Source organism: Coregonus clupeaformis, chromosome 39 (assembly GCF_020615455.1).
Source record: "Coregonus clupeaformis isolate EN_2021a chromosome 39, ASM2061545v1, whole genome shotgun sequence".
Classification (NCBI taxonomy): domain Eukaryota; kingdom Metazoa; phylum Chordata; class Actinopteri; order Salmoniformes; family Salmonidae; genus Coregonus; species Coregonus clupeaformis.
In genome coordinates, this window is record NC_059230.1 from 6,439,320 (window position 1) to 6,462,174 (window position 22,855).

Consider the following 22,855-nt stretch of genomic DNA (forward strand, 5'->3'; position numbering starts at 1 on the left):
GCCAAAGCATATAAAATCCACAGAAGAAGAAGACTGAACTAGACGAGATTATTAGAAACTAACTATGTTTCCCATTTTATCTGTGGATTAGTTATCGGAAGTAGAGAACAAACGATTTTGTGTGACTCAAAATGGGTCGATATTCTACAGAGATCCAGCAAAAAAAAAGGACGTTGTACATTTCAGGTAAAATAACAACCCACTGTGCATTTCCCAGTAGTAATTAGCTAGCAACAGTAAACTAGCTAGCTAAATGTCCATGAATGTTTCATGTGTTTTGACCTGTTTCCAAATTAATATAGTTGGTTCAGAGTTATTTTTGATATTTCAACCAGCATGTCATGATCGCGTTTGGTGTGGATGGAGAAAATCAACATGCACGTGACCCTGATGTAGTCAGCATGTAAACCCTAACCTTAACTTCAGGGATCAACATCGAAGGATGTCATGATGTGAACAATATCATAGAACATGTTGAATTTGTACATCTGAAAAACGGCAGGTCTTCAGCTAACGTTTACTATCAGAAAAAGCAACACACTGTGCAGCAGCCCCTGTTGGCAAATTAATCTATAGTACAATCTAAACCCTATCCTGTCCTGCATATATAGAGAGGAGAGGACAGCGAGAAAGAGGTAGAGCGAAGAAAACATTTGCTTGCCTTCCTGTATTATGGACCATGGGCTAAAAATAAAAACATTTATAGAGTAGGATATACAAAAACTACTTAAATACATTTTGATCGTTGAGCCACAAGAAAATAACAAAGTTGTAGCACACACACACACACACACACACACACACACACTGAAGCCAGCAGGATGTGTGAATCACCACAAGGTAAAGCATTTATATCCTGGTATATCAAGCAGGTTGACTTTATTATTGGTAACATTCACCATCAGTACCACCAACACCGTCATCATCACCAGCAGAGGTATTGTAGCATATTCATTCAATTACATTAATTATCAGAAACACATAGAAGACCTTTCCTTTAGTTTGCGTGAATATAAAGCTGTGTTGATACCAGTGGCTAGTAAACTAAACACTGTGTTGCAGTTTTGGCTCATTCATTCATTCCATAGGAAAAGCTGCTGCTGGCGATTTTCATCTGAGATTCCAGTGATGTCAGCCATTTTATGTCACTTAGATGTTACCTAGTCACTTAGTAACCGGATGTCTCGTGAGTCGTGACAGACATTTACCCCAACCGACTAGCTGGCCAGCACACACGAGATTTGGTTCTTGGTTCGGAGATGAGTGGAAACCAACCAGGTCAAAAATAATCTGTGATTTTAAAATACAGATGATAATCCAGACTGTCTGTCTGTCCGCTGTATACCGTGATGGTACTGACCAGTAGTAGTAATAACAGTACAATCATTAATAGTATCCTATTTAAAGCAGAGCAGTATAATAACAGGTTGAAATATCAGGAGGACAGTTTTTGTTTTGGAGGTTTTTGGGGTCTGACACGGTGCCTGTTAAAAGCTTGAAAATCTTAAACCAAGTTGGCCAAACTCTTTAGGCTAACTCTGGCCCCTCATTCTCCCCTCAGAACTGAGACACCTATGTTTCATCCATTCTCCCCTCAGAACTGAGACACCTATGTTTCATCCATTCTTCCCTCAGGACTGAGACACCTATGTTTCATCCATTCTTCCCTCAGGACTGAGACACCTCATGTTTCAGCCATTCTCCCCTCAGAACTGAGACACCTCATGTTTCATCCATTCTCCCCTCAGAACTGAGACACCTCATGTTTCATCCATTCTCCCCTCAGAACTGAGACACCTCATGTGTAGTCAAATAGTAATGTGGACAGCACAGGACTGTTACAATGAATGGAGAGTGTTACTGGATACACTGTCATAGACCTTACAAAGGCTAGGTCTTAAATAATACCCTATTCCCTATGTAGTCCACTACTTTTGGCCCTAGATGAGGAATACAGATGTGTAGGATCTTAATTTGAGCCAGTTTCCTAAAGCAGGAAAATAATCCTGCAGCAATAGGAAATGTTAATTGTTATGTGGATTCTAATGAAGGGACATTTTTGTAGGGGTTTATATTTTTTGTAAGGGAAAAGTCTGAAAAAAAGTATTCAGAAGCCTTTTTAAACCTTAAATACACTACACGTTTTAAATTTCCTGCATTGCAGGAAAGTTCTCCTGCCATAGCGTGATCAAATTAAGATCCTACACCTGTAGAGAATAGGGTGTGATTCAAGATTGGCTTTATTGTAGTAATAATATAACGATCATTATCAGCCTGTAAACATTCGTGCCGCAACACAAAGACATTCCAACAGCTTAGCGATGACTTTACAGCGACAAAATGTAGCCAACGTCTACAGAACGTTGTTCCATAGCAGTTGGCTGTACACGCACGTGGCGACCAGTGTGCTCGGTCGTGTTGTGATCTCGTGGGAATGCACGTGTGTGTGTGTGTGTTTCTCTTGGCACTCTACGCGCTCAGAAAGAGACATAGGCTGCATGTGAACATAACGTTACGAAAAGTAACCAAAATCAGGTGAAGGCTCAGTCAGGAAAGTGTGTGTGAGAGCAAGGGCTACACAATCAAAACCAGGTCATCTGTTTTCTGGTCTAGATTCATTCTGGAAGGTTCTTGTCATTTAGTAGAATAAAATACTACCATCTCTCACTCCCTTTGTGTCTCTCGCTCTCTCTCGGCTGGATGTCCTTGGTCAACTGGCAAACCTATGTTTTCAGTGTGCAGTATGTTCTTGGAGACATAGATCCATAATGAGGAGGCCGTCCGTGAAAGCCAACCCAGGGGCTTGAATCGCAGCCTGTTCCCCCTGGACCACCTCAGACCTCCATAGAACCACGACAGGAGGTTGGAGAGAGAAGGGGGGCGCTGCTTTTAACTCAAGCCCCTCACCTCAAACCCTGGGTGGATGCAGACAGCGTAGAAGGCAGAAGTGACAGTAAAATAGGAATAAAATAAATATATATTTTTTGTTGTTGTTCAAAGGCAGTCAGTTGAGATCAGAGTGAGGATACTACGTCTGACCAGTCGCATACAGTATGAGGGGCTGTCCCATAAAAGTAGTGCACTACATAGGGAATAGGGTACAATGTGAGAGCAGGAAGCAGGCAGATAATGATAAGGAGCAGTGGAGGCTGGTGAGGGGGGAGGACGGCTCATAATAATGGCCGGAACGGAGCAAATGGAATGGCATCAAACACCTGGAAACCAATGTCTTTGATACCATTCCACTCCTTCCGCTCCAGTCATTACCGCAAGCCCGTTCTCTCCAATTAAGGTGCCACCAGCCTCCATTTTGTTTTGCTGTGCTGGGTCATTGGCTGTAGAGGTGACTGTGAACCCACACAAGTGCAGGCGCGTAGGCAAACATACCCACACACGCAGGGAGTTTTTGTCCACGATTTTTGGAAGAACTGGTTCATGATGGCACTCAGACGTTTGGATTCTCGGTGTCCATGTTTATCCATATAGCATGTTGACCTGCTTCTGAGTGTTAAATTCAGTTGAAACTACATTAATACAATGTTCCCACTAGTCCTCTCCTTCAGTTGAAGGAGAATAGAATGTTCCCACTAGTCCTCTCCTTCAGTTGAAGGAGAATAGAATGTTCCCTCTAGTCCTCTCCTTCAGTTGAAGGAGAATATAATGTTCCCTCTAGTCCTCTCCTTCAGTTGAAGGAGAATAGAATGTTCCCTCTAGTCCTCTCCTTCAGTTGAAGGAGAATATAATGTTCCCTCTAGTCCTCTCCTTCAGTTGAAGGAGAACAGAATGTTCCCTCTAGTCCTCTCCTTCAGTTGAAGGAGAATAGAATGTTCCCTCTAGTTCTCTCCTTCAGTTGAAGGAGAATAGAATGTTCCCACTAGTCCTCTCCTTCAGTTGAAGGAGAATATAATGTTCCCACTAGTCCTCTCCTTCAGTTGAAGGAGAATAGAATGTTCCCTCTAGTTCTCTCCTTCAGTTGAAGGAGAATAGAATGTTCCCACTAGTCCTCTCCTTCAGTTGAAGGAGAATAGAATGTTCCCTGTAGTCCTCTCCTTCAGTTGAAGGAGAATAGAATGTTCCCTGTAGTCCTCTCCTTCAGTTGAAGGAGAATAGAATGTTCCCTGTAGTCCTCTCCTTCAGTTGAAGGAGAATAGAATGTTCCCTGTAGTCCTCTCCTTCAGTTGAAGGAGAATAGAATGTTCCCTGTAGTCCTCTCCTTCAGTTGAAGGAGAATTGAATGTTCCCTGTAGTCCTCTCCTTCAGTTGAAGGAGAATAGAATGTTCCCTGTAGTCCTCTCCTTCAGTTGAAGGAGAATAGAATGTTCCCTCTAGTCCTCTCCTTCAGTTGAAGGAGAATATAATGTTCCCTCTAGTTCCCTCCTTCAGTTGAAGGAGAATAGAATGTTCCCTCTAGTCCTCTCCTTCAGTTGAAGGAGAATAGAATGTTCCCTCTAGTTCCCTCCTTCAGTTGAAGGAAAATAGAATGTTCCCTCTAGTCCTCTCCTTCAGTTGAAGGAGAATAGAATGTTCCCTCTAGTCCTCTCCTTCAGTTGAAGGAGAATAGAATGTTCCCTCTAGTCCTCACCTTCAGTTGAAGGAGAATATAATGTTCCCTCTAGTCCTCTCCTTCAGTTGAAGGAGAATAGAATGTTCCCTCTAGTCCTCTCCTTCAGTTGAAGGAGAATATAATGTTCCCTCTAGTCCTCTCCTTCAGTTGAAGGAGAATAGAACTCTCCTCCCTCTGTTGCATGGAAGACAAAATAAAAGGAGTGCAGATTCTCTGTTTTGTCTTTCATCTCCAGCATCTTATCTCCCCCCTCCTCTCATCCTTCTCTCCTCGGACTTAAAACAGCAGATCCTAAATGGTGGCGTCCAATGTCTGTGCTCGGCCGTCTCTCCTCTTCCCTTATTCCCACGCATCCGTTCTTCTAGGCTTTGTCCCAAATGGCACCCCTGTTCCCTATATATCCCTATATAGTGGTCAGCCTCTTCGCTCCGGGAGACCGGTAATGTTACACACTGATCTCCCGAACCCCGGAAAACAGATCCGGTAATGTTACACACTGATCTCCCGTACCCCGGAAAACAGATCCGGTAATGTTACACACTGATCTCCCGTACCCCGGAAAACAGATTTACCAGCCCTCTAGTTGACCTATGTAAAATGTGTGAAAAGAAACATTTATATCCAACTTTTCCTGAGTTGACCGAAATCACACCATATCTCCCTAAAAAGGTGCTCTGCTGCCATCTGGGATCACGTGGTAATCTATACTGAACTAAAATATTACAGTTCAGTTACAGTTCATATAAGGAAATCAGTCAATTGAATCAAATTCATTACGACCTAATCTATGGATTTCACGAACTGGGAAAACAGATCTGCATCTGTTGGTCACAGATGCCTTAAACAAAAGGTAGGGGCGTGGATCAGAAAACCAGTCAGTATCTGGTGTTACCGCCATTTGCCTCTCCTTCGCATAGAGTTGATCAGGCTGTTAATTGTGGACTGTGGAATGTTGTCCCACTCCTCTTCAATGGCAGTGTGAAGTTGCTGGATATTGGCGGGAACTGGAACATGCTGTCGTACACGTCGATCCAGAGCATTCCAAACATGCTCAATGGGTGACATGTCTGATGAGTATGCAGGCCATGTAATAACTGGGACTTTTTCAGCTTCCAGGAATTGTGTACAGATCCTTGTGACATGGGGCCGTGCATTATCATGCTGAAACATGAGGTGATGGCGGCGGATGAATGGCATGACAATGGGCCTCAAGATCTCGTCACGGTATCTCTGTGCATTCAAATTGTCATTGATAAAATGCAATTGTGTTCGTTGTCCGTATCTTATGCCTGCCCATACCATAACCCCACCGCCACCATGGGGCACTCTGTTCACAACGTTGACATCCGCAAACCGCTCACCCACACAACACCATACACGCTGTCTGCCATCTGCCCGGTACAGTTGAAACCGGAATTCATCCGTGAAGAGCACACTTCTCTAGCGTGCCAGTGGCCATCGAAGGTGAGCATTTGCCCACTGAAGTCGGTTACGACGCTGAACTGCAGTCAGGTCAAGACCCTGGTGAGGACGACGAGCACGCAGATGAGCTTCCCTGATAGTTTGTGCAGAAATTATTCGGTTGTACAAACCCACAGTTTTATCAGCTGTCCGGGTGGCTGGTCTCAGATGATCCCGCAGGTGAAGAAGCCGGATGTGGTTACACGTGGTCTGCGGTTGTGTGGCCGGTTGGACGTACTGCCAAACTTGAGGCATTTGTTTTTGTGGCATTGTGTTGTATGACAAAACTGCACATTTTAGAGTGGCCTTTTATTGTCCCCAGCACAAGGTGCACCTGTGTAATGATCATGCTGTTTAATCAGCTTCTTGATATGCCACACCTGTCAGGTGGATGGATTATCTTGGCAAAGAAGAATTGTTCACTAACAGGGATGTAACCACATTTGTGTACACCATTTGAGAGAAATACGTTTTTTTTTTGGCGTATGGAACATTACTGGGATCTTTTATTTCAGCTCATGAAACATGGGACCAACACTTTCCATGTTGCGTTTATATTTTTGTTCAGTGTAGCGTCGGAAAGTTTACATGTAAACGTTTATTTTGACCATAGCTCACACATTGTATAGCGACTGGTATTCCGGATTCTAGATTTGCCTTCGGTGACGGGAAAAGTTTCATGGAAATAGGTCAACCAGAGGTCTGGTAAATATGTTTTCGGGGTACGGGATGTCGCCTTCAGCAACGGGAGGTCTCCCGGAGAGAAGAGGCTATATAGTACTTTTGAGCAGAGCCCTATTAGTGCACTAAATAGGCAATAGGGTGAATCCATCCTTCTATCGAGCCTCCTACAGTATCCTACAGCATCCTTGCATAGATATCTGGAAAACAACATTGTGCAGTCTACTACCCTCCGTTTAAGACTACTCTCTCACTCCAAGCCGCTCTCTCTCTCTCTTTCACTCCAAGCCACACTCTCTCTCTCTCTCTCTCTCTCCAAGCCACTCTCTTTCTCTCTCTCTCTCTCACTCCAAGCTGCTCTCTCTCTCTCTCTCTCTCTCTCTCTCACTCCAAGCCTCTCTCTCTCTCTCTCTCTCTCTCTCTCACACCAAGCCACTCTCTCTTTCTCTCTCTCTCTCTCTCTCACTCCAAGCTGCTCCTCTCTCTCTCTCTCTCTCTCTCTCTCTCCAAGCTTCTCTCTCTCTCTCTCACTCCAAGCTTCTCTCTCTCTCTAAGCCACTCTCTCTTTCTCTCTCTCTCTCTCTCACTCCAAGCCGCTCTCTCTTTCTCTCTCTCTCTCTCTCTCTCTCTCACTCCAAGTCACTCTCTCTTTCTCTCTCTCTCTCTCACTCCAAGCTGCTCTCTCTCTCTCTCTCTCTCTCACTCACTCCAAGCCGCTCTCTTTCTCTCTCTCTCACTCTCACTCCAAGCTTCTCTCTCTCTCTCTCTCTCTCTCTCTCTCTCTCTCTCTCTCTCTCTCTCCAAGCCTCTCTCTCACTCCAAGCTTCTCTCTCTCTCTCTCTCCCTCCCTCCCTCCCTCCCTCGCCCCATCTTCCTACATCCCTATCTCTCTGTCGCTCCAACCGTCTTTTCCACTGTCTCTCAGACTATGGCAACCACTCTTCCTCCATTTAATTCCTTTATTTTCTGTTAGTTTATTATTCTGTCCATCACGTCATCTCCACCGTGGCAGCTCTCCTCTCCGTGTACGATTAACACTGGGAAGAAAAAGGCATCGTGATAAGACGGAGGTCTATCCCTCATCCCCTCATCCACCTCTCCTCCTCCCTCCTGTTCTGCTTCCTCATCCCTCTCTCCCTCCTCCTCCACCTCCACCTCTTCTTCATCCCCCTCTCCTTCCAGCACTCCTCTACTCTCCTCATCATCCTGACCCTGCCGGGACCCTAACCTCAGAAACCCCCCCCCTCCTCCGTCCTCCCCCCGTCCTCCTCCCCCCATACTACGAGAGTGAAATAGACTCGCCGGTCTCGGCCGTGTCCCTAGAGAGAACCCACTACGACTCAACACTAACCTCCCACCTCCTCCTCCCCCAACCCCTACGCCGTTCGCCCTCATCCCAGCCACGGTGCCGTTCAGCAGTGCTTGATTCCCCGTCGGGGCCCTTAGCCTGGCGGGCAGGCTGGAGCTTGACCTAGTTCTCCGGCACCGGGGACAGCTCTGGAGGAGGTAAGCCGTGGAGAAGGCCACTGGGTGGGCCATGCCGGCTGGGAAGCCCCCCTGGATGGGGTCTGAGCCTGGAGCTCCGGGTGTGGAGGAGGTGGTGGTGTTAGTTCCTCCTGTTCCACTAACTCCTCCATTACTCTCTCTCTCCAAGTCCATGAGAAGAGCTTCGGAATATGAAGGAACCATTTGTTGATTACAGTGAATATGCCACTCCAGCTCAGTCATGTCCACGGTGTTCACCCGCGATATCGCTCTGTAGCTCGACCCGCCGCTGACACTCCTCTCTCCTGTCATTCCTCCGTTCTCCGTCACTCCATCCCCTCCTCCGTCCTCTCGGATCGTCTCCTCTCCGAAGAGCTTCTCCACATGGTAGTGTACATACGCCGTGCGGTACTCAGACACGACCCGGAGCGGCCAGGATAGGAGGAACGCTGAGGCTAGCCAGAAGACCCGGTGTCGGGAATACCACGGTTGCCGGGTCTGGTCTGGGAACGCCAGAATATGCTCCTTGAAATCGACGTTCTTTAGGTGCATCCCCTCCCGTGCTTCCATGTAATCGTCCAGACCCTCGTTGTCTCCAAAGAAGCGTGCTCGCTGGGTGAGGTATGCAGCCTCCGCACGGGCACTGGCGAAACTGAAACCGAGGAACAATTGATTAATATTTTGATTAATTTACTGATTCGATTTATATATAGCGCTTTTACAGTAAAATATTTTTATTTCTGGATTTTCAACAATACTTTGTAACTGAACATCTAGAATTCCAAATGTGTGTGTGTGTGTGTGTGTGTGTGTGTGTGTGTGTGTGTGTGTGTGTGTGTGTGTGGAACCTGAAACACTTGGTGAAGCGTAGCCTGACAGCCGGGTGCTCTTGAAGTCCCTGGAGCAACTTGGAGATATCTTTAACCCCGTGGCGACCGTAGTCGAACTCGGAGCTGGAGGCGTGGGTGTTCACCCTCTCATGGTAGACCTGTGGGTGGGAGTGGGGGTGGGGGGGTTGTATTGTTTATTGTTTTATAGTAATGCTGTAGCATTTTAATACAGAGAAACTATAAGGACATTTTCTTTTTACAAATAAGGAATTTTTTACTTCGTGGCAATATGTAACATTTTGGACGACCCGACCAAATCCACATAGAAATGTGGTTATAGATCTGTCATCTACTTGAAAGCAAGTCTAAGAAGCGGTAGATCTGTTCTATGTGCGCTATTTCTATGCTTCCCGTTATTAAGTTTAATTTTTGCGTCTTTTACTTTCGGTTTTGTACACCAGCTTCAAACAGCTGAAAATATAATATTTTTGGTTATGGAAAATATATTTCACAGCAGTTTAGATGGTACAATGATTCTCTACACTATGCTAGCTTGTTTTGTCACATAAACTGAAATTAGGTAAACTATTAGAGTTTTTGCAACCAGGAAATGATTGATTTCTATATAGTGCAACTTAAAAATGTTAAGCTGAAATTGCAACTGAGTTGCAATATTGTCGTAACATTTTGCCCTCTACTTTTAGGGCCCTGCCTCAAGTTTCTTTCTTGCTCACCTGTGTGTGTGTGTGTGTGTGTGTCCTCACCTGTGTGTGTGTGTGTGTGTCCTCACCTGTGTGTGTGTGTGTGTCCTCACCTGTGTGTGTGTGTGTGTGTGTCCTCACCTGTGTGTGTGTGTGTGTGTGTCCTCACCTGTGTGTGTGTGTGTGTGTCCTCACCTGTGTGTGTGTGTGTCCTCACCTGTGTGTGTGTGTGTGTGTCCTCACCTGTGTGTGTGTGTGTGTGTGTCCTCACCTGTGTGTGTGTCCTCACCTGTGTGTGTGTGTGTGTGTGTCCTCACCTGTGTGTGTGTGTGTGTGTGTCCTCACCTGTGTGTGTGTGTGTGTCCTCACCTGTGTAGTGGTATAAGCGTCTCCGTTGCGATACCTGGTCACCTGTCTGGTCCGTCTGACGTAGTGATAACTGATGGCCTTCCACCAGATACAGGGGGTAGCCTGCTGGAGCCTTGTGACCCGTTCATACACCTGGACACACACGATCAAAGTCTACCCAACTCACTCTACTTGTTCTCTTCATCAAAGACAAGTAGATCCCCCCCAAATAAAGACAGATAGAACAACGACAGACAGAACAACGACAGACAGAACAACGACAGACAGAACAACGACAGACAGAACAACGACAGACAGAACAACGACAGACAGAACAATGACAGACAGAACAGCGACAGACAGAACAACGACAGACAGAACAACGACAGACAGAACAGCGACAGACAGAACAACGACAGACAGAACAACGACAGACAGAACAACGACAGACAGAACAGCGACAGACAGAACAACGACAGACAGAACAACGACAGACAGAACAGCGACAGACAGAACAACGACAGACAGAACAGCGACAGACAGAACAGCGACAGACAGAACAACGACAGACAGGGACTCACAATAAGAGTCCCAACCAAAACAGAAGTCAGTTGCATACCTCTGCCGTCTCTGCGTGAGCCAAAATGGCGGTCTTGGAGTAACAGTACCAGCATTCCACCAGATACACCATGTACAGCATAGATAGGAAGGCTAGAGGGATATACACAGAACCACTGGAACATGGGCTGTTAGGGGGGAGAGGAGAGAAGAGGAGGGGGGAGGAGAGAAGAGGAGGGGGGAGGGAGAGAGGAGGGGAGGAGGGAGAGAGAGGAGGGAGGAGGGGGAGAGAGGGAGGAGGAGGGAGAGGAGGGGAGGGAGGGGGAGGGAGAGGAGGGGGGGAGGGGGAGGGAGAGGAGGAGGGAGGGGGGGAGAGAAGAGGAGGGGGAGGGAGAGAGAAGGGGAAGAGAAGAGGGGAGAGGAGAGAGAGGGAGGGGAGGAGAGAAGGAGGAGGGGGAGGTGGGAGAGAGGAGGGGGGAGGGGGAGGAGAGAGAGGAGGGGGGGAGAGAGAGGAGGAGGAGGGAGAGAGAGGGGGGAGGAGGGGGAGAGGAGGGAGAGAGGGAGGGGAGAGGGGGGGGGAGGGGGAGGGAGAGGAGAGAAGAGGAGGGGGGAGGAGAGAAGAGGAGGGGGGGAGGGAGAGAGAGGAGGGGGAGGAGGGAGAGAGGAGGGGGAGAGGAGGGAGAGAGGGAGGGGGAGGAGGGGGAGAGGGAGGGGGAGGGGGAGGGAGAGGGGGAGGTGGGAGAGAGGAGGGGGGGAAGAGAGGAGGGGGGGAGATAGGAGAGAGGAGGGGGGGAGAGAGGGGAGGGAGAAGAAAGGAGGAGAAGAGAGAGAAAGGTGATGTTCATACAAACACAGTCAAACTTTATTTAAACACTTGGGTTAGGGATGTACAGAGCCACTGGAACACAAGCTGGCTGGGAGGGAGATACAAACACAGTCAAACTTTATTTAACCTTATTTAAAGTGCATGTAACCTTATTTAAAGTGCATTTAACCTTATTTAAAGTGCATGTAACCTTATTTAAAGTGCATGTAACCTTATTTAAAGTAAGTTCATTTAACCTTATTTAAAGTGCATTTAACCTTATTTAAAGTGCATTTAACCTTATTTAAAGTGCATGTAACCTTATTTAAAGTGCATGTAACCTTATTTAAAGTGCATGTAACCTTATTTAAAGTGCATTTAACCTTATTTAAAGTGCATGTAACCTTATTTAAAGTGCATGTAACCTTATTTAAAGTGCATTTAACCTTATTTAAAGTGCATTTAACCTTATTTAAAGTGCATGTAACCTTATTTAAAGTGCATGTAACCTTATTTAAAGTGCATGTAACCTTATTTAAAGTGCATGTAACCTTATTTAAAGTGCATGTAACTTTATTTAAAGTGCATGTAACCTTATTTAAAGTGCATGTAACCTTATTTAAAGTGCATGTAACCCGTGCATTTAACCTTATTTAAAGTGCATTTAACCTTATTTAAAGTGCATTTAAAATCCCATCAACACTTACTTACAGCAGTAGAAACAACAATAAAAGCTATCAAACAAACAAGAAGAATAAATGAACATAGAAAACCTAAAAGGAGGTGTAAAACTAGAAAAGGAAGATTCCCTGAAGAAATGTTGTGTGCTTAAGCTGTATGACAGTATGTTTAAGGTAGTGGGAGAGGTTAAGGGCAGTGGGAGAGGTTTAGGGTAGTGGGAGAGGTTTAGGGTAGTGGGAGAGGTTAAGGGTAGTGGGAGAGGTTAAGGGTAGTGGGAGAGGTTTAGGGTAGTGGGAGAGGTTAAGGGTAGTGGGAGAGGTTAAGGGTAGTGGGAGAGGTTTAGGGTAGTGGGAGAGGTTAAGGGTAGTGGGAGAGGTTAAGGGTAGTGGGAGAGGTTTAGGGTAGTGGGAGAGGTTAAGGGTAGTGGGAGAGGTAGTGGGAGAGGTTAAGGGTAGTGGGAGAGGTTAAGGGTAGTGGGAGAGGTTTAGGGTAGTGGGAGAGGTTAAGGGTAGTGGGAGAGGTTTAGGGTAGTGGGAGAGGTTAAGGGTAGTGGGAGAGGTTAAGGGTAGTGGGAGAGGTTTAGGGTAGTGGGAGAGGTTAAGGGTAGTGGGAGAGGTTTAGGGTAGTGGGAGAGGTTAAGGGTAGTGGGAGAGGTAGTGGGAGAGGTTAAGGGTAGTGGGAGAGGTTTAGGGTAGTGGGAGAGGTTTAGGGTAGTGGGAGAGGTTAAGGGTAGTGGGAGAGGTTAAGGGTAGTGGGAGAGGTAGTGGGAGAGGTTAAGGGTAGTGGGAGAGGTTAAGGGTAGTGGGAGAGGTTAAGGGTAGTGGGAGAGGTTTAGGGTAGTGGGAGAGGTTTAGGGTAGTGGGAGAGGTTAAGGGTAGTGGGAGAGGTTAAGGGTAGTGGGAGAGGTTAAGGGGTAGTGGGAGAGGTTAAGGGTAGTGGGAGAGGTTTAAGGTAGTGGGAGAGGTTAAGGGTAGTGGGAGAGGTAGTGGGAGAGGTTAAGGGTAGTGGGAGAGGTTTAAGGTAGTGGGAGAGGTTTAGGGTAGTGGGAGAGGTTAAGGGTAGTGGGAGAGGTTAAGGGTAGTGGGAGAGGTTAAGGGTAGTGGGAGAGGTTTATGGTAGTGGGAGAGGTTTAGGGTAGTGGGAGAGGTTTAGGGTAGTGGGAGAGGTTAAGGGTAGTGGGAGAGGTTTAGGGTAGTGGGAGAGGTTTAAGGTAGTGGGAGAGGTTAAGGGTAGTGGGAGAGGTTTAGGGTAGTGGGAGAGGTTTAGGGTAGTGGGAGAGGTTTAGGGTAGTGAGAGAGAGAGAGGTTTAGGGTAGTGGGAGAGGTTTAGGGTAGTGGGAGAGGTTTAGGGTAGTGGGAGAGGTTTAAGGTAGTGGGAGAGGTTAAGGGTAGTGGGAGAGGTTAAGGGTAGTGGGAGAGGTTAAGGGTAGTGGGAGAGGTTTAGGGTAGTGAGAGAGAGAGAGGTTTAGGGTAGTGGGAGAGGTTTAGGGTAGTGGGAGAGGTTAAGGGTAGTGGGAGAGGTTTAGGGTAGTGGGAGAGGTTTAGGGTAGCGGGAGAGAGAGGCCAATGTCATACACACACTAACTAACCTGTCGTGCTGGAGGTGCAGTTGAGGTAAGTCAGGGAAGGTGCCGGAGGACGTAGCCGAGAAAACAACGTGTTCCCCGGAGGCCAGAACTGGGATCCGGCAGACGGCACACCAACCCAGCGTGGTGAAACACCCGTACATGGGAAGAGTGAGGAGGAGGCACTTCCAGTAAGACTCACGACACAGAGAGGCAGCCAGGGACTGCTGCAGGGGACGTTGCTATTAGGATAGAGGGAGACACAGACAGACAGACAGACAGACAGACAGACAGACAGACAGACAGACAGACAGAGTTCATGTTGAGGAGAGTTATGAGCAGGCACTGTTGGAGGGAGAGAGGAAGGAAGGAGGATGAAGAAGCTACACAATGATAATGTTGTAATAATTGTATATACACACTACCATAGGGAATCATGTAGTAGCCAAAAAAAAAAGTGTTAAATGAAAATATATTTTATAATTCAGATTCTTCAAATAGCCTCTCTCCCTCTCTCCTCCTAGATGTGCCAGCAGCCCACAACATATAGTCACCGTGTGCAACACGTGCACGTTGTGTAGACAAAGTACAGTCACCACTAACTCACCTCTAGGAGGAGGGGAAGGGTATCTGGTGTGTTTTGCTGCAGGGGTGGAACAAAGTCCTGCACACCCATATCAAATTCCCACAGAAATGACAACATAGTCAGCCATGAGGGATACTTCGGCCCAAGTCCTCAGATCTGACATTTGCAGTGTGTGTGTGACATCATCCAGGTGTTGGGAATGTTCAGGTTGTCATGGGACGGTGATGCCGTCGCTAAGGGCCAGGTGGAAATACAGGTAATCTCTATCTGGCCGAATTTAGTGCAACATTTAGATTTTAACCACTTACTTGACCCTAACCAACTTGTGTCCTAATCTTAACCACAATCTTAACCCTAGATTAAGGTTCAATTACTCATGTACCGGCCCAACAGTTGTGATCATAAAGACATGTCCTCTCTGTCTCTCTCCCAACAGTTGTGATCATAAAGACATGTCCTCTCTGTCTCTCTCCCAACAGTTGTGATCATAAAGACATGTCCTCTCTGTCTCTCTCCCAACAGTTGTGATCATAAAGACATGTCATCTCTGTCTCTCTCCCAACAGTTCTGATCATAAACACATGTCCTCTCTGTCTCTCTCCCAACAGTTCTGATCATAAAGACATGTCCTCTCTGTCTCTCTCCCAACAGTTGTGATCATAAAGACATGTCCTCTCTGTCTCTCTCCCAACAGTTGTGATCATAAAGACATGTCCTCTCTGTCTCTCTCCCAATAGTTCTGATCATAAAGACATGTCATCTCTGTCTCTCTCCCAACAGTTCTGATCATAAAGACATGTCCTCTCTGTCTCTCTCCCAACAGTTCTGATCATAAAGACATGTCCTCTCTGTCTCTCTCCCAACAGTTCTGATCATAAAGACATGTCCTCTCTGTCTCTCTCCCAATAGTTGTGATCATAAAGACATGTCCTCTCTGTCTCTCTCCCAACAGTTCTGATCATAAAGACATGTCCTCTCTGTCTCTCTCCCAACAGTTGTGATCATAAAGACATGTCCTCTCTGTCTCTCTCCCAACAGTTGTGATCATAAAGACATGTCCTCTCTGTCTCTCTCCCAACAGTTGTGATCATAAAGACATGTCCTCTCTGTCTCTCTCCCAACAGTTCTGATCATAAAGACATGTCCTCTCTGTCTCTCTCCCAACAGTTCTGATCATAAAGACATGTCCTCTTGTAACTACCGCAAAACAGACACCTTCAATGACCTAAAAGCACATGGCTGCAGTGTGTGTAACGGAGAGAGAGAGAGTGTATGTGTGTGTAACAGAGAGTGTGTGTGTGTGTGTGTGTGTGTGTGTTTCTAAAAGAGAGTGTGTGTATGTGTAACAGAGTGAGTGTGTATGTGTGTGTAACAGTATGTGTGTGTAACAGTATGTGTGTGCTGAATACAGCACTGTATATGATTCTTCAATACCTATCCATCATGGGCTAAGTGCACTCACACACACTCTCTCTCTCTCTCTCTAAGTGCTAGCAGAGACGTCATAGCAGGGACAGACGTCATGTTTTCTAGGAGCAGACCTTTATTTGTTTTATCCTGATTGGAGTGCAGATGGGCAGGGTTTGCATTTTTGCAACTGTTCTATTGATTCTCCCTTGCTTCAGGCAAACTCAATCATCCACAGATCAAGTATTTAAAATTATTTCAAATAGTATTTAAACCCAGGTCTGGAATAGTGAATTATTTAAACCCAGAACTACACTTCCAGTCCTTCCAATCATATCGTCATTTGACTCGAACATCCCACAGTATAAATAATAACTACATAACACTAGGGCAAATGCTCCAACCATGTAACGTCCAGGAACGTCCACAGAAAGATGTGTTTGTTGTGTAATAAGACTACTAAGAGAGAGAGGAGAGATGGGAGAGAGGAGAGAAGAGGAGAGAGGCATCAAAGCCAAAGGAACTGAATAATATTAAGAAATGCTATAGATGGAAGGAAAGTAGTATCGAAACCTACCAAAAAACAATTACACAACAACAAATGCAATCTCTTTTGGACAACTTCCTGGACAAGACGTTCCACTGTAATAGTGAAGGTGTAAACTTGGCATTAGAAAACCTAAACAGTATATTTGACCTCTCAGCTTCCCTATCAAATCTAAAAATCTCTAACAGAAAACTGAAGAAAAGTAACAACAATGACAAATGGTTTGATGAAAAATGCAAAAACCTAAAAAAGAAATTGAGAAACCTATCCAACCAAAAACATAAAAGACCCAGAAAACCTGAGCCTACGCCTTCACTATGGTGAATCACTAAAACAATACAGAAATACACCATGGAAAAAGAAGGAACAGCATGTCAGAAATCAGCTCAATATAAATGAAGAATCCATAGACTCTAACCACTTCTGGGAAAATTGGAAAACACTAAACAAACAACAACACGAAGAGCTATCTATCCAAAACGGAGATGTATGGGTAAACCACTTCTCCAATCTTTTTGGCCCTATAACAAAGAACAAACAGCAAAAAAAATTACACGATCAAATGCAAATCTTAGAATCAACTATTAAAGACTACCAGAACCCACTGGATTCTCCAATTACATTGAATGAACTACAGGACAAAATACAAACCCTCCAACCCCAAAAGGCCTGTGGTGTTGATGGTATCCTCAATGAAATGATAAAATATACAGACTACAAATTCCAATTGGCTTTACTTAAACTCTTTAACATCATCCTTAGCAATGGCATCTTCCCCAATATTTGGAACCAAGGACTGATCACCCCAATCCACAAAAGTGGAGACAAAGTTGACCCCAATAACTACCGTGGGATATGCGTCAACCGCAACCTTGGGAGAATCCTCTGCATTATCATTAACAGCAGACTAGTTCATTTCCTCAGTGAAAACAATGTACTGAGCAAATGTCAAATTGGCTTTCTACCAAATTACCGTACGACAGACAACGTATTTACCCTGCACACCCTAACTGACAAACAAACAAACCAAAATAAAGGCAAAGTCTTCTCATACTTTGTTGATTTCAGAAAAGCTTTTGACTCAATTTGGCGTGAGGGTCTGCTATACAAATTGATGGAAAGTGGTGAAAAATATACGACATTATAAAATCCATGTACACAAACAACAAGTGTGCGGTTAAAATTGGCAAAAAACACATCGATTTCTTTCCACAGTGCCGTGGGGTGAGACAGGGATGCAGTTTAAGCCCCACCCTCTTCAACATACAGTGGGGGAAAAAAGTATTTAGTCAGCCACCAATTGTGCAAGTTCTCCCACTTAAAAAGATGAGAGAGGCCTGTAATTTTCATCATAGGTACACGTCAACTATGACAGACAAAATGAGGAAAGAAAATCCAGAAAATCACATTGTAGGATTTTTAATGAATTTATTTGCAAATTATGGTGGAAAATAAGTATTTGGTCAATAACAAAAGTTTCTCAATACTTTGTTATATACCCTTTGTTGGCAATGACACAGGTCAAACGTTTTCTGTAAGTCTTCACAAGGTTTTCACACACTGTTGCTGGTATTTTGGCCCATTCCTCCATGCAGATCTCCTCTAGAGCAGTGATGTTTTGGGGCTGTCGCTGGGCAACACGGACTTTCAACTCCCTCCAAAGATTTTCTATGGGGTTGAGATCTGGAGACTGGCTAGGCCACTCCAGGACCTTGAAATGCTTCTTGCGAAGCCATTCCTTCGTTGCCCGGGCGGTGTGTTTGGGATCATTGTCATGCTGAAAGACCCAGCCACGTTTCATCTTCAATGCCCTTGCTGATGGAAGGAGGTTTTCACTCAAAATCACACGATACATGGCCCCATTCATTCTTTCCTTTACACGGATCAGTCGTCCTGGTCCCTTTGCAGAAAAAACAGCCCCAAAGCATGATGTTTCCACCCCCATGCTTCACAGTAGGTATGGTGTTCTTTGGATGCAACTCAGCATTCTTTGTCCTCCAAACACGACAAGTTCTATTTTGGTTTCATCTGACCATATGACATATGACATTCTCCCAATCCTCTTCTGGATCATCCAAATGCACTCTAGTAAACTTCAGACGGGCCTGGACATGTACTGGCTTAAGCAGGGGGACACGTCTGGCACTGCAGGATTTGTGTCCCTGGCGGCGTAGTGTGTTACTGATGGTAGGCTTTGTTACTTTGGTCCCAGCTCTCTGCAGGTCATTCACTAGGTCCCCCCGTGTGGTTCTGGGATTTTTGCTCACCGTTCTTGTGATCATTTTGACCCCACGGGGTGAGATTTTTGCGTGGAGCCCCAGATCGAGGGAGATTATCAGTGGTCTTGTATGTCTTCCATTTCCTAATAATTGCTCCCACAGTTGATTTCTTCAAACCAAGCTGCTTACCTATTGCAGATTCAGTCTTCCCAGCCTGGTGCAGGTCTACAATTTTGTTTCTGGTGTCCTTTGACAGCTCTTTGGTCTTGGCCATAGTGGAGTTTGGAGTGTGACTGTTTGAGGTTGTGGACAGGTGTCTTTTATACTGATAACAAGTTCAAACAGGTGCCATTAATACAGGTAACGAGTGGAGGACAGAGGAGCCTCTTAAAGAAAAAGTTACAGGTCTGTGAGAGCCAGAAATCTTGCTTGTTTGTAGGTGACCAAATACTTATTTTCCACCATAATTTGCAAATAAATTCATAAAAAATCCTACAATGTGATTTTCTCAATGTTTTTTCCTCAATTTGTCTGTCATAGTTGACGTGTACCTATGATGAAAATTACAGGCCTCTCATCTTTTTAAGTGGGAGAACTTGCACAATTGGTGGCTGACTAAATACTTTTTTTCCCCACTGTATATGTCAACAAATTGGCGAGGGCACTAGAACAGTCTGCAGCACCCGGCCTCACCCTACTAGAATCTGAAGACAAATGTCTACTGTTTGCTGATTATCTGGTGCTTCTGTCACCAACCAAGGAGGGCCTACAGCAGCACCTAGATCTTCTGCACAGATTCTGTCAGACCTGGGCCCTGACAGTAAATCTCAGTAAGACAAAAATAATGGTGTTCCATAAAAGGTCCAGTTGCCAGGACCACAAATACAAATTCCATCTAGACACCGTTGCCCTAGAGCACACAAAAAACTATACATACCTCGGCCTAAACATCAGCGCCACAGGTAACTTCCTCAAAGCTGTGAACGATCTGAGAGACAAGGCAAGAAGGGCCTTCTATGCCATCAAAAGGAACATAAAATTCGACATACCAATTAGGATCTGGCTAAAAATACTTGAATCAGTTATAGAACCCATTGGCCTTTATGGTTGTGAGGTCTGGGGACCGCTCACCAAACAAGAATTCACAAAATGGGACAAACACCAAATTGAGACTGCATGCAGAATTCTGCAAAAATATCCTCAGTGTACAACGGAAAACATATAATAATGCATGCAGAGCAGAACTAATTATCGAAATCCAGAAAAGAGCCATTAAATTCTATAACCACTTAAAAGGAAGCGATTCCCAAACTTTCCATAACAAAGCCATCACCTACAGGGAGATTAACTTTGGAGAAGAATCCCCTAAGCGAGCTGGTCCTGGGGCTCTGTTCACAAACACAAACAGACCCCACAGAGCCCCAGGACAGCAACACAATTAGACCCAACCAAATCATGAGAAAACAAAAAGATAATTACTTGACACATTGGAAAGAATTAACAAAAAAAACTGAGCAAACTAGAATGTTATTTGGCCCTAAAAAGAGAGTACACAGTGGCAGAATACCTGACCACTGTGACTGACCCAAAATTAAGGAAAGCTTTGACTATGTACAGACTCAGTGAGCATAGCCTTGCTATTGAGAAAGGCCGCCGTAGGCAGACCTGGCTCTCAAGAGAAGACAGGCTATGTGCACACTGCCCACAAAATGAGGTGGAAACTGAGCTGCACTTCCTAACCTCCTGCCAAATGTACGACCATATTAGAGACACATATTTCCCTCAGATTACACAGATACACAAACAATTCGAAAACAAACCCATTTTTGATAAACTCCCTTATCTACTGGGTGAAATACCACAGTGTGCCATCACAGCAGTAAGATTTGTGACCTGTTGCCACAAGAAAAGGGCAACCAGTGAAGAACAAACACCATTGTAAATACAACCCATATTTATGTTTATTTATTTTCCCATTTGTACTTTAACTATTTGCACATTGTTACAACACTGTATATATACATAATATGACATTTGAAATGTCTTTATTCTTTTGGAACTTCTGAGTGTAATGTTTACTGTTAATATTTATTGTTTATTTCACTTTTGCTTACTATCTACTTCACTTGCTTTGGCAATGTTAACATACGTTTCCCATGCCAATAAAGCCCTTAAATTGAAATTGAATTGAAAGGGGAGAGAGAGACTTGTCTCGAAGCCACTCCTGCGTTGTCTTGGCTGTGTGCTTAGGGTCGTTGTCCTGTTGGAAGGTGAAACTTCGCCCCAGTCTGAGGGCCTGAGTGCTCTGGAGCAGGTTTTCATCAAAGATCTCTCTGTACTTTGCTCTGTTCATCTTTCCCTCGATCCTGACTAGTCTCCCAGGCCCTTCCGCTGAAAAACATCCCAACAGCATGATGCTGCCACCACCATGCTTCACCGTAGGGATGGTGCCAGGTTTCCTCCAGACGTGACGCTTGGCATTCAGGCCAAAGAGTTCAATCTTGGTTTCATCAGACCAGAGAATCTTGTTTCACATGGTCTGAGTCCTTTCACTGCCTTTTGGCAAACTCCAAGCGGACTGTCATGTTCCTTTTACTGAGGAGTGGCTTCCATCTGGCCACTCTACCATAAAGGCCTGATTGGTGGAGTGCTGCAGAGATGGTTGTCCTTCTGGAAGGTTCTCCCATCTCCATAGTGGAACTCTGGAGCTCTGTCAGAGTGACCATCGAGTTCTTGGTCACCTCCCCGATTGCCCAGTTTGGCCGGGCGGCCAGCTCTAGGAAGAGTCTTGGTGGTTCCATGATGGAGGTCACTGTGTTCTTGGGGACCTTCAATGCTGCAGAAATGTTTTGGTACCCTTCCCCAGATCTGTGCCTCGACACAATCCTGTCACGGAGCTCTACGGACAGTTCCTTCGACCTCATGGCTTGGTTTGTTCTCTGACATGCACTGTCAACTGTGGGACCTTATATAGACAGGTGTGTGCCTTTCCAAATCATGTCCAATCAATTGAATTTACCCCAGATGGACTCCAATCAAGTTGTAGAAACATCAAGGATGATCAATGGAAACAGGATGCACCTGAGCTCAATTTCGAGTCTCATAGCAAAGGGTCTGAATACTTTTTTAAATTTTCTAAAAACCTGTTTTCACTTTGTCATTATGGGGTATTGTGTGTAGATTGCTGTGGATGTTTATTTTTTTTAAATCAATTTTAGAATAAGGCTATAATGTACCAAAATGTGGGAAAAGTCAAGGGGTCTGAATACTTTCCGAAGGCACTGTATATCATGTTATTTCAAGTTATCCCTTTGGAGCACATGCAAAAGCGATTTAGAGTTGTTGAACGGGAGTGACAAAATGTATTACAATTGAATTTGAATTAACTGAATGATGAGGATGAAGAAGAAGAGTGTGATTGAATTTAGAACAATAGTGTACGAATGGCTTTTTTATTTTTTTATTTTCACATATTTTCAAGACCTGAGCTATTTCATGTAGGTGTTTTATTTATTACATTTACTTGTGGAATGTTGCCGAACAGATGACAACAATGGAGTATAGAATAGGACAGAATAATCTGGTGGCGAGTCATGTGGAGAATGGAGTGAGTCTATAGTCTAGTTATAGTCTAGTTATAACACCTATAGTTTAGTTATAATACCTATAGTCTAGTTATAACACCTATAGTCTAGTTATAACACCTATAGTCTACTTATAACGCCTATAGTCTAGTTATAATGCCTATAGTCTAGTTATAGTCTAGTTATAACGCCTATAGTCTAGTTATAACACCTATAGTTTAGTTATAACACCTATAGTCTAGTTATAACGCCGATAGTCTAGTTATAACGCCTATAGTCTAGTTATAGTCTAGTTATAACGCCTATAGTCTAGTTATAACGCCTATAGTCTAGTTATAACACCTATAGTCTAGTTATAACACCTATAGTCTAGTTATAGTCTAGTTATAACACCTATAGTCTATTTACAACGCCTATAGTCTAGTTACGCCGCCCATGAGTCTCCCGGTCGCGGCCGGCTGGGAGTCTAGTTATAACGCCTATAGTCTAGTTATAGTCTAGTTATAACGCCTATAGTCTAGTTATAGTCTAGTTATAACGCCTATAGTCTAGTTATAACGCCTATAGTCTAGTTATAGTCTAGTTATAACGCCTATAGTCTAGTTATAACGCCTATAGTCTAGTTATAACACCTATAGTCTAGTTATAACACCTATAGTCTAGTTATAACGCCTATAGTCTAGTTATAACGCCTATAGTCTAGTTATAACACCTATAGTCTAGTTATAACACCTATAGTCTAGTTATAATGCCTATAGTCTAGTTATAACGCCTATAGTCTAGCTATAGTCTAGTTATAACGCCTATAGTCTAGTTATAACACCTATAGTCTAG

At 44.7% G+C, this 22,855-nt stretch overlaps 1 protein-coding gene and 1 long non-coding RNA gene across 2 annotated transcripts in view; both read right to left on the reverse strand.

Annotated features, from left to right (window-relative positions):
* Nucleotides 1-852: 852 nt before the first annotated feature.
* On the reverse strand, nt 853-2,116 carry LOC121554658. Its single transcript, XR_005997743.1, has 2 exons — nt 1,798-2,116; nt 853-1,759 (listed from the first exon to the last, which is right to left on the reverse strand). It is a non-coding gene; the product is annotated as an uncharacterized LOC121554658 (long non-coding RNA).
* Nucleotides 2,117-7,675: 5,559 nt separating this feature from the next.
* Nucleotides 7,676-22,855, reverse strand: part of LOC121554213 (transmembrane protein 151B) — a 30,910-nt gene continuing 15,730 nt past the window's right edge. Inside the window, exons 2-7 of the mRNA XM_041867691.2 lie at nt 13,703-13,920; nt 10,690-10,816; nt 10,092-10,223; nt 9,040-9,179; nt 7,900-8,843; nt 7,676-7,743 (exon numbers count right to left, since the gene is read on the reverse strand). Coding sequence (XP_041723625.2) covers nt 7,676-7,743; nt 7,900-8,843; nt 9,040-9,179; nt 10,092-10,223; nt 10,690-10,816; nt 13,703-13,920 — 1,629 coding nt within the window. The remainder of the gene's footprint in view (nt 7,744-7,899; nt 8,844-9,039; nt 9,180-10,091; nt 10,224-10,689; nt 10,817-13,702; nt 13,921-22,855) is intronic.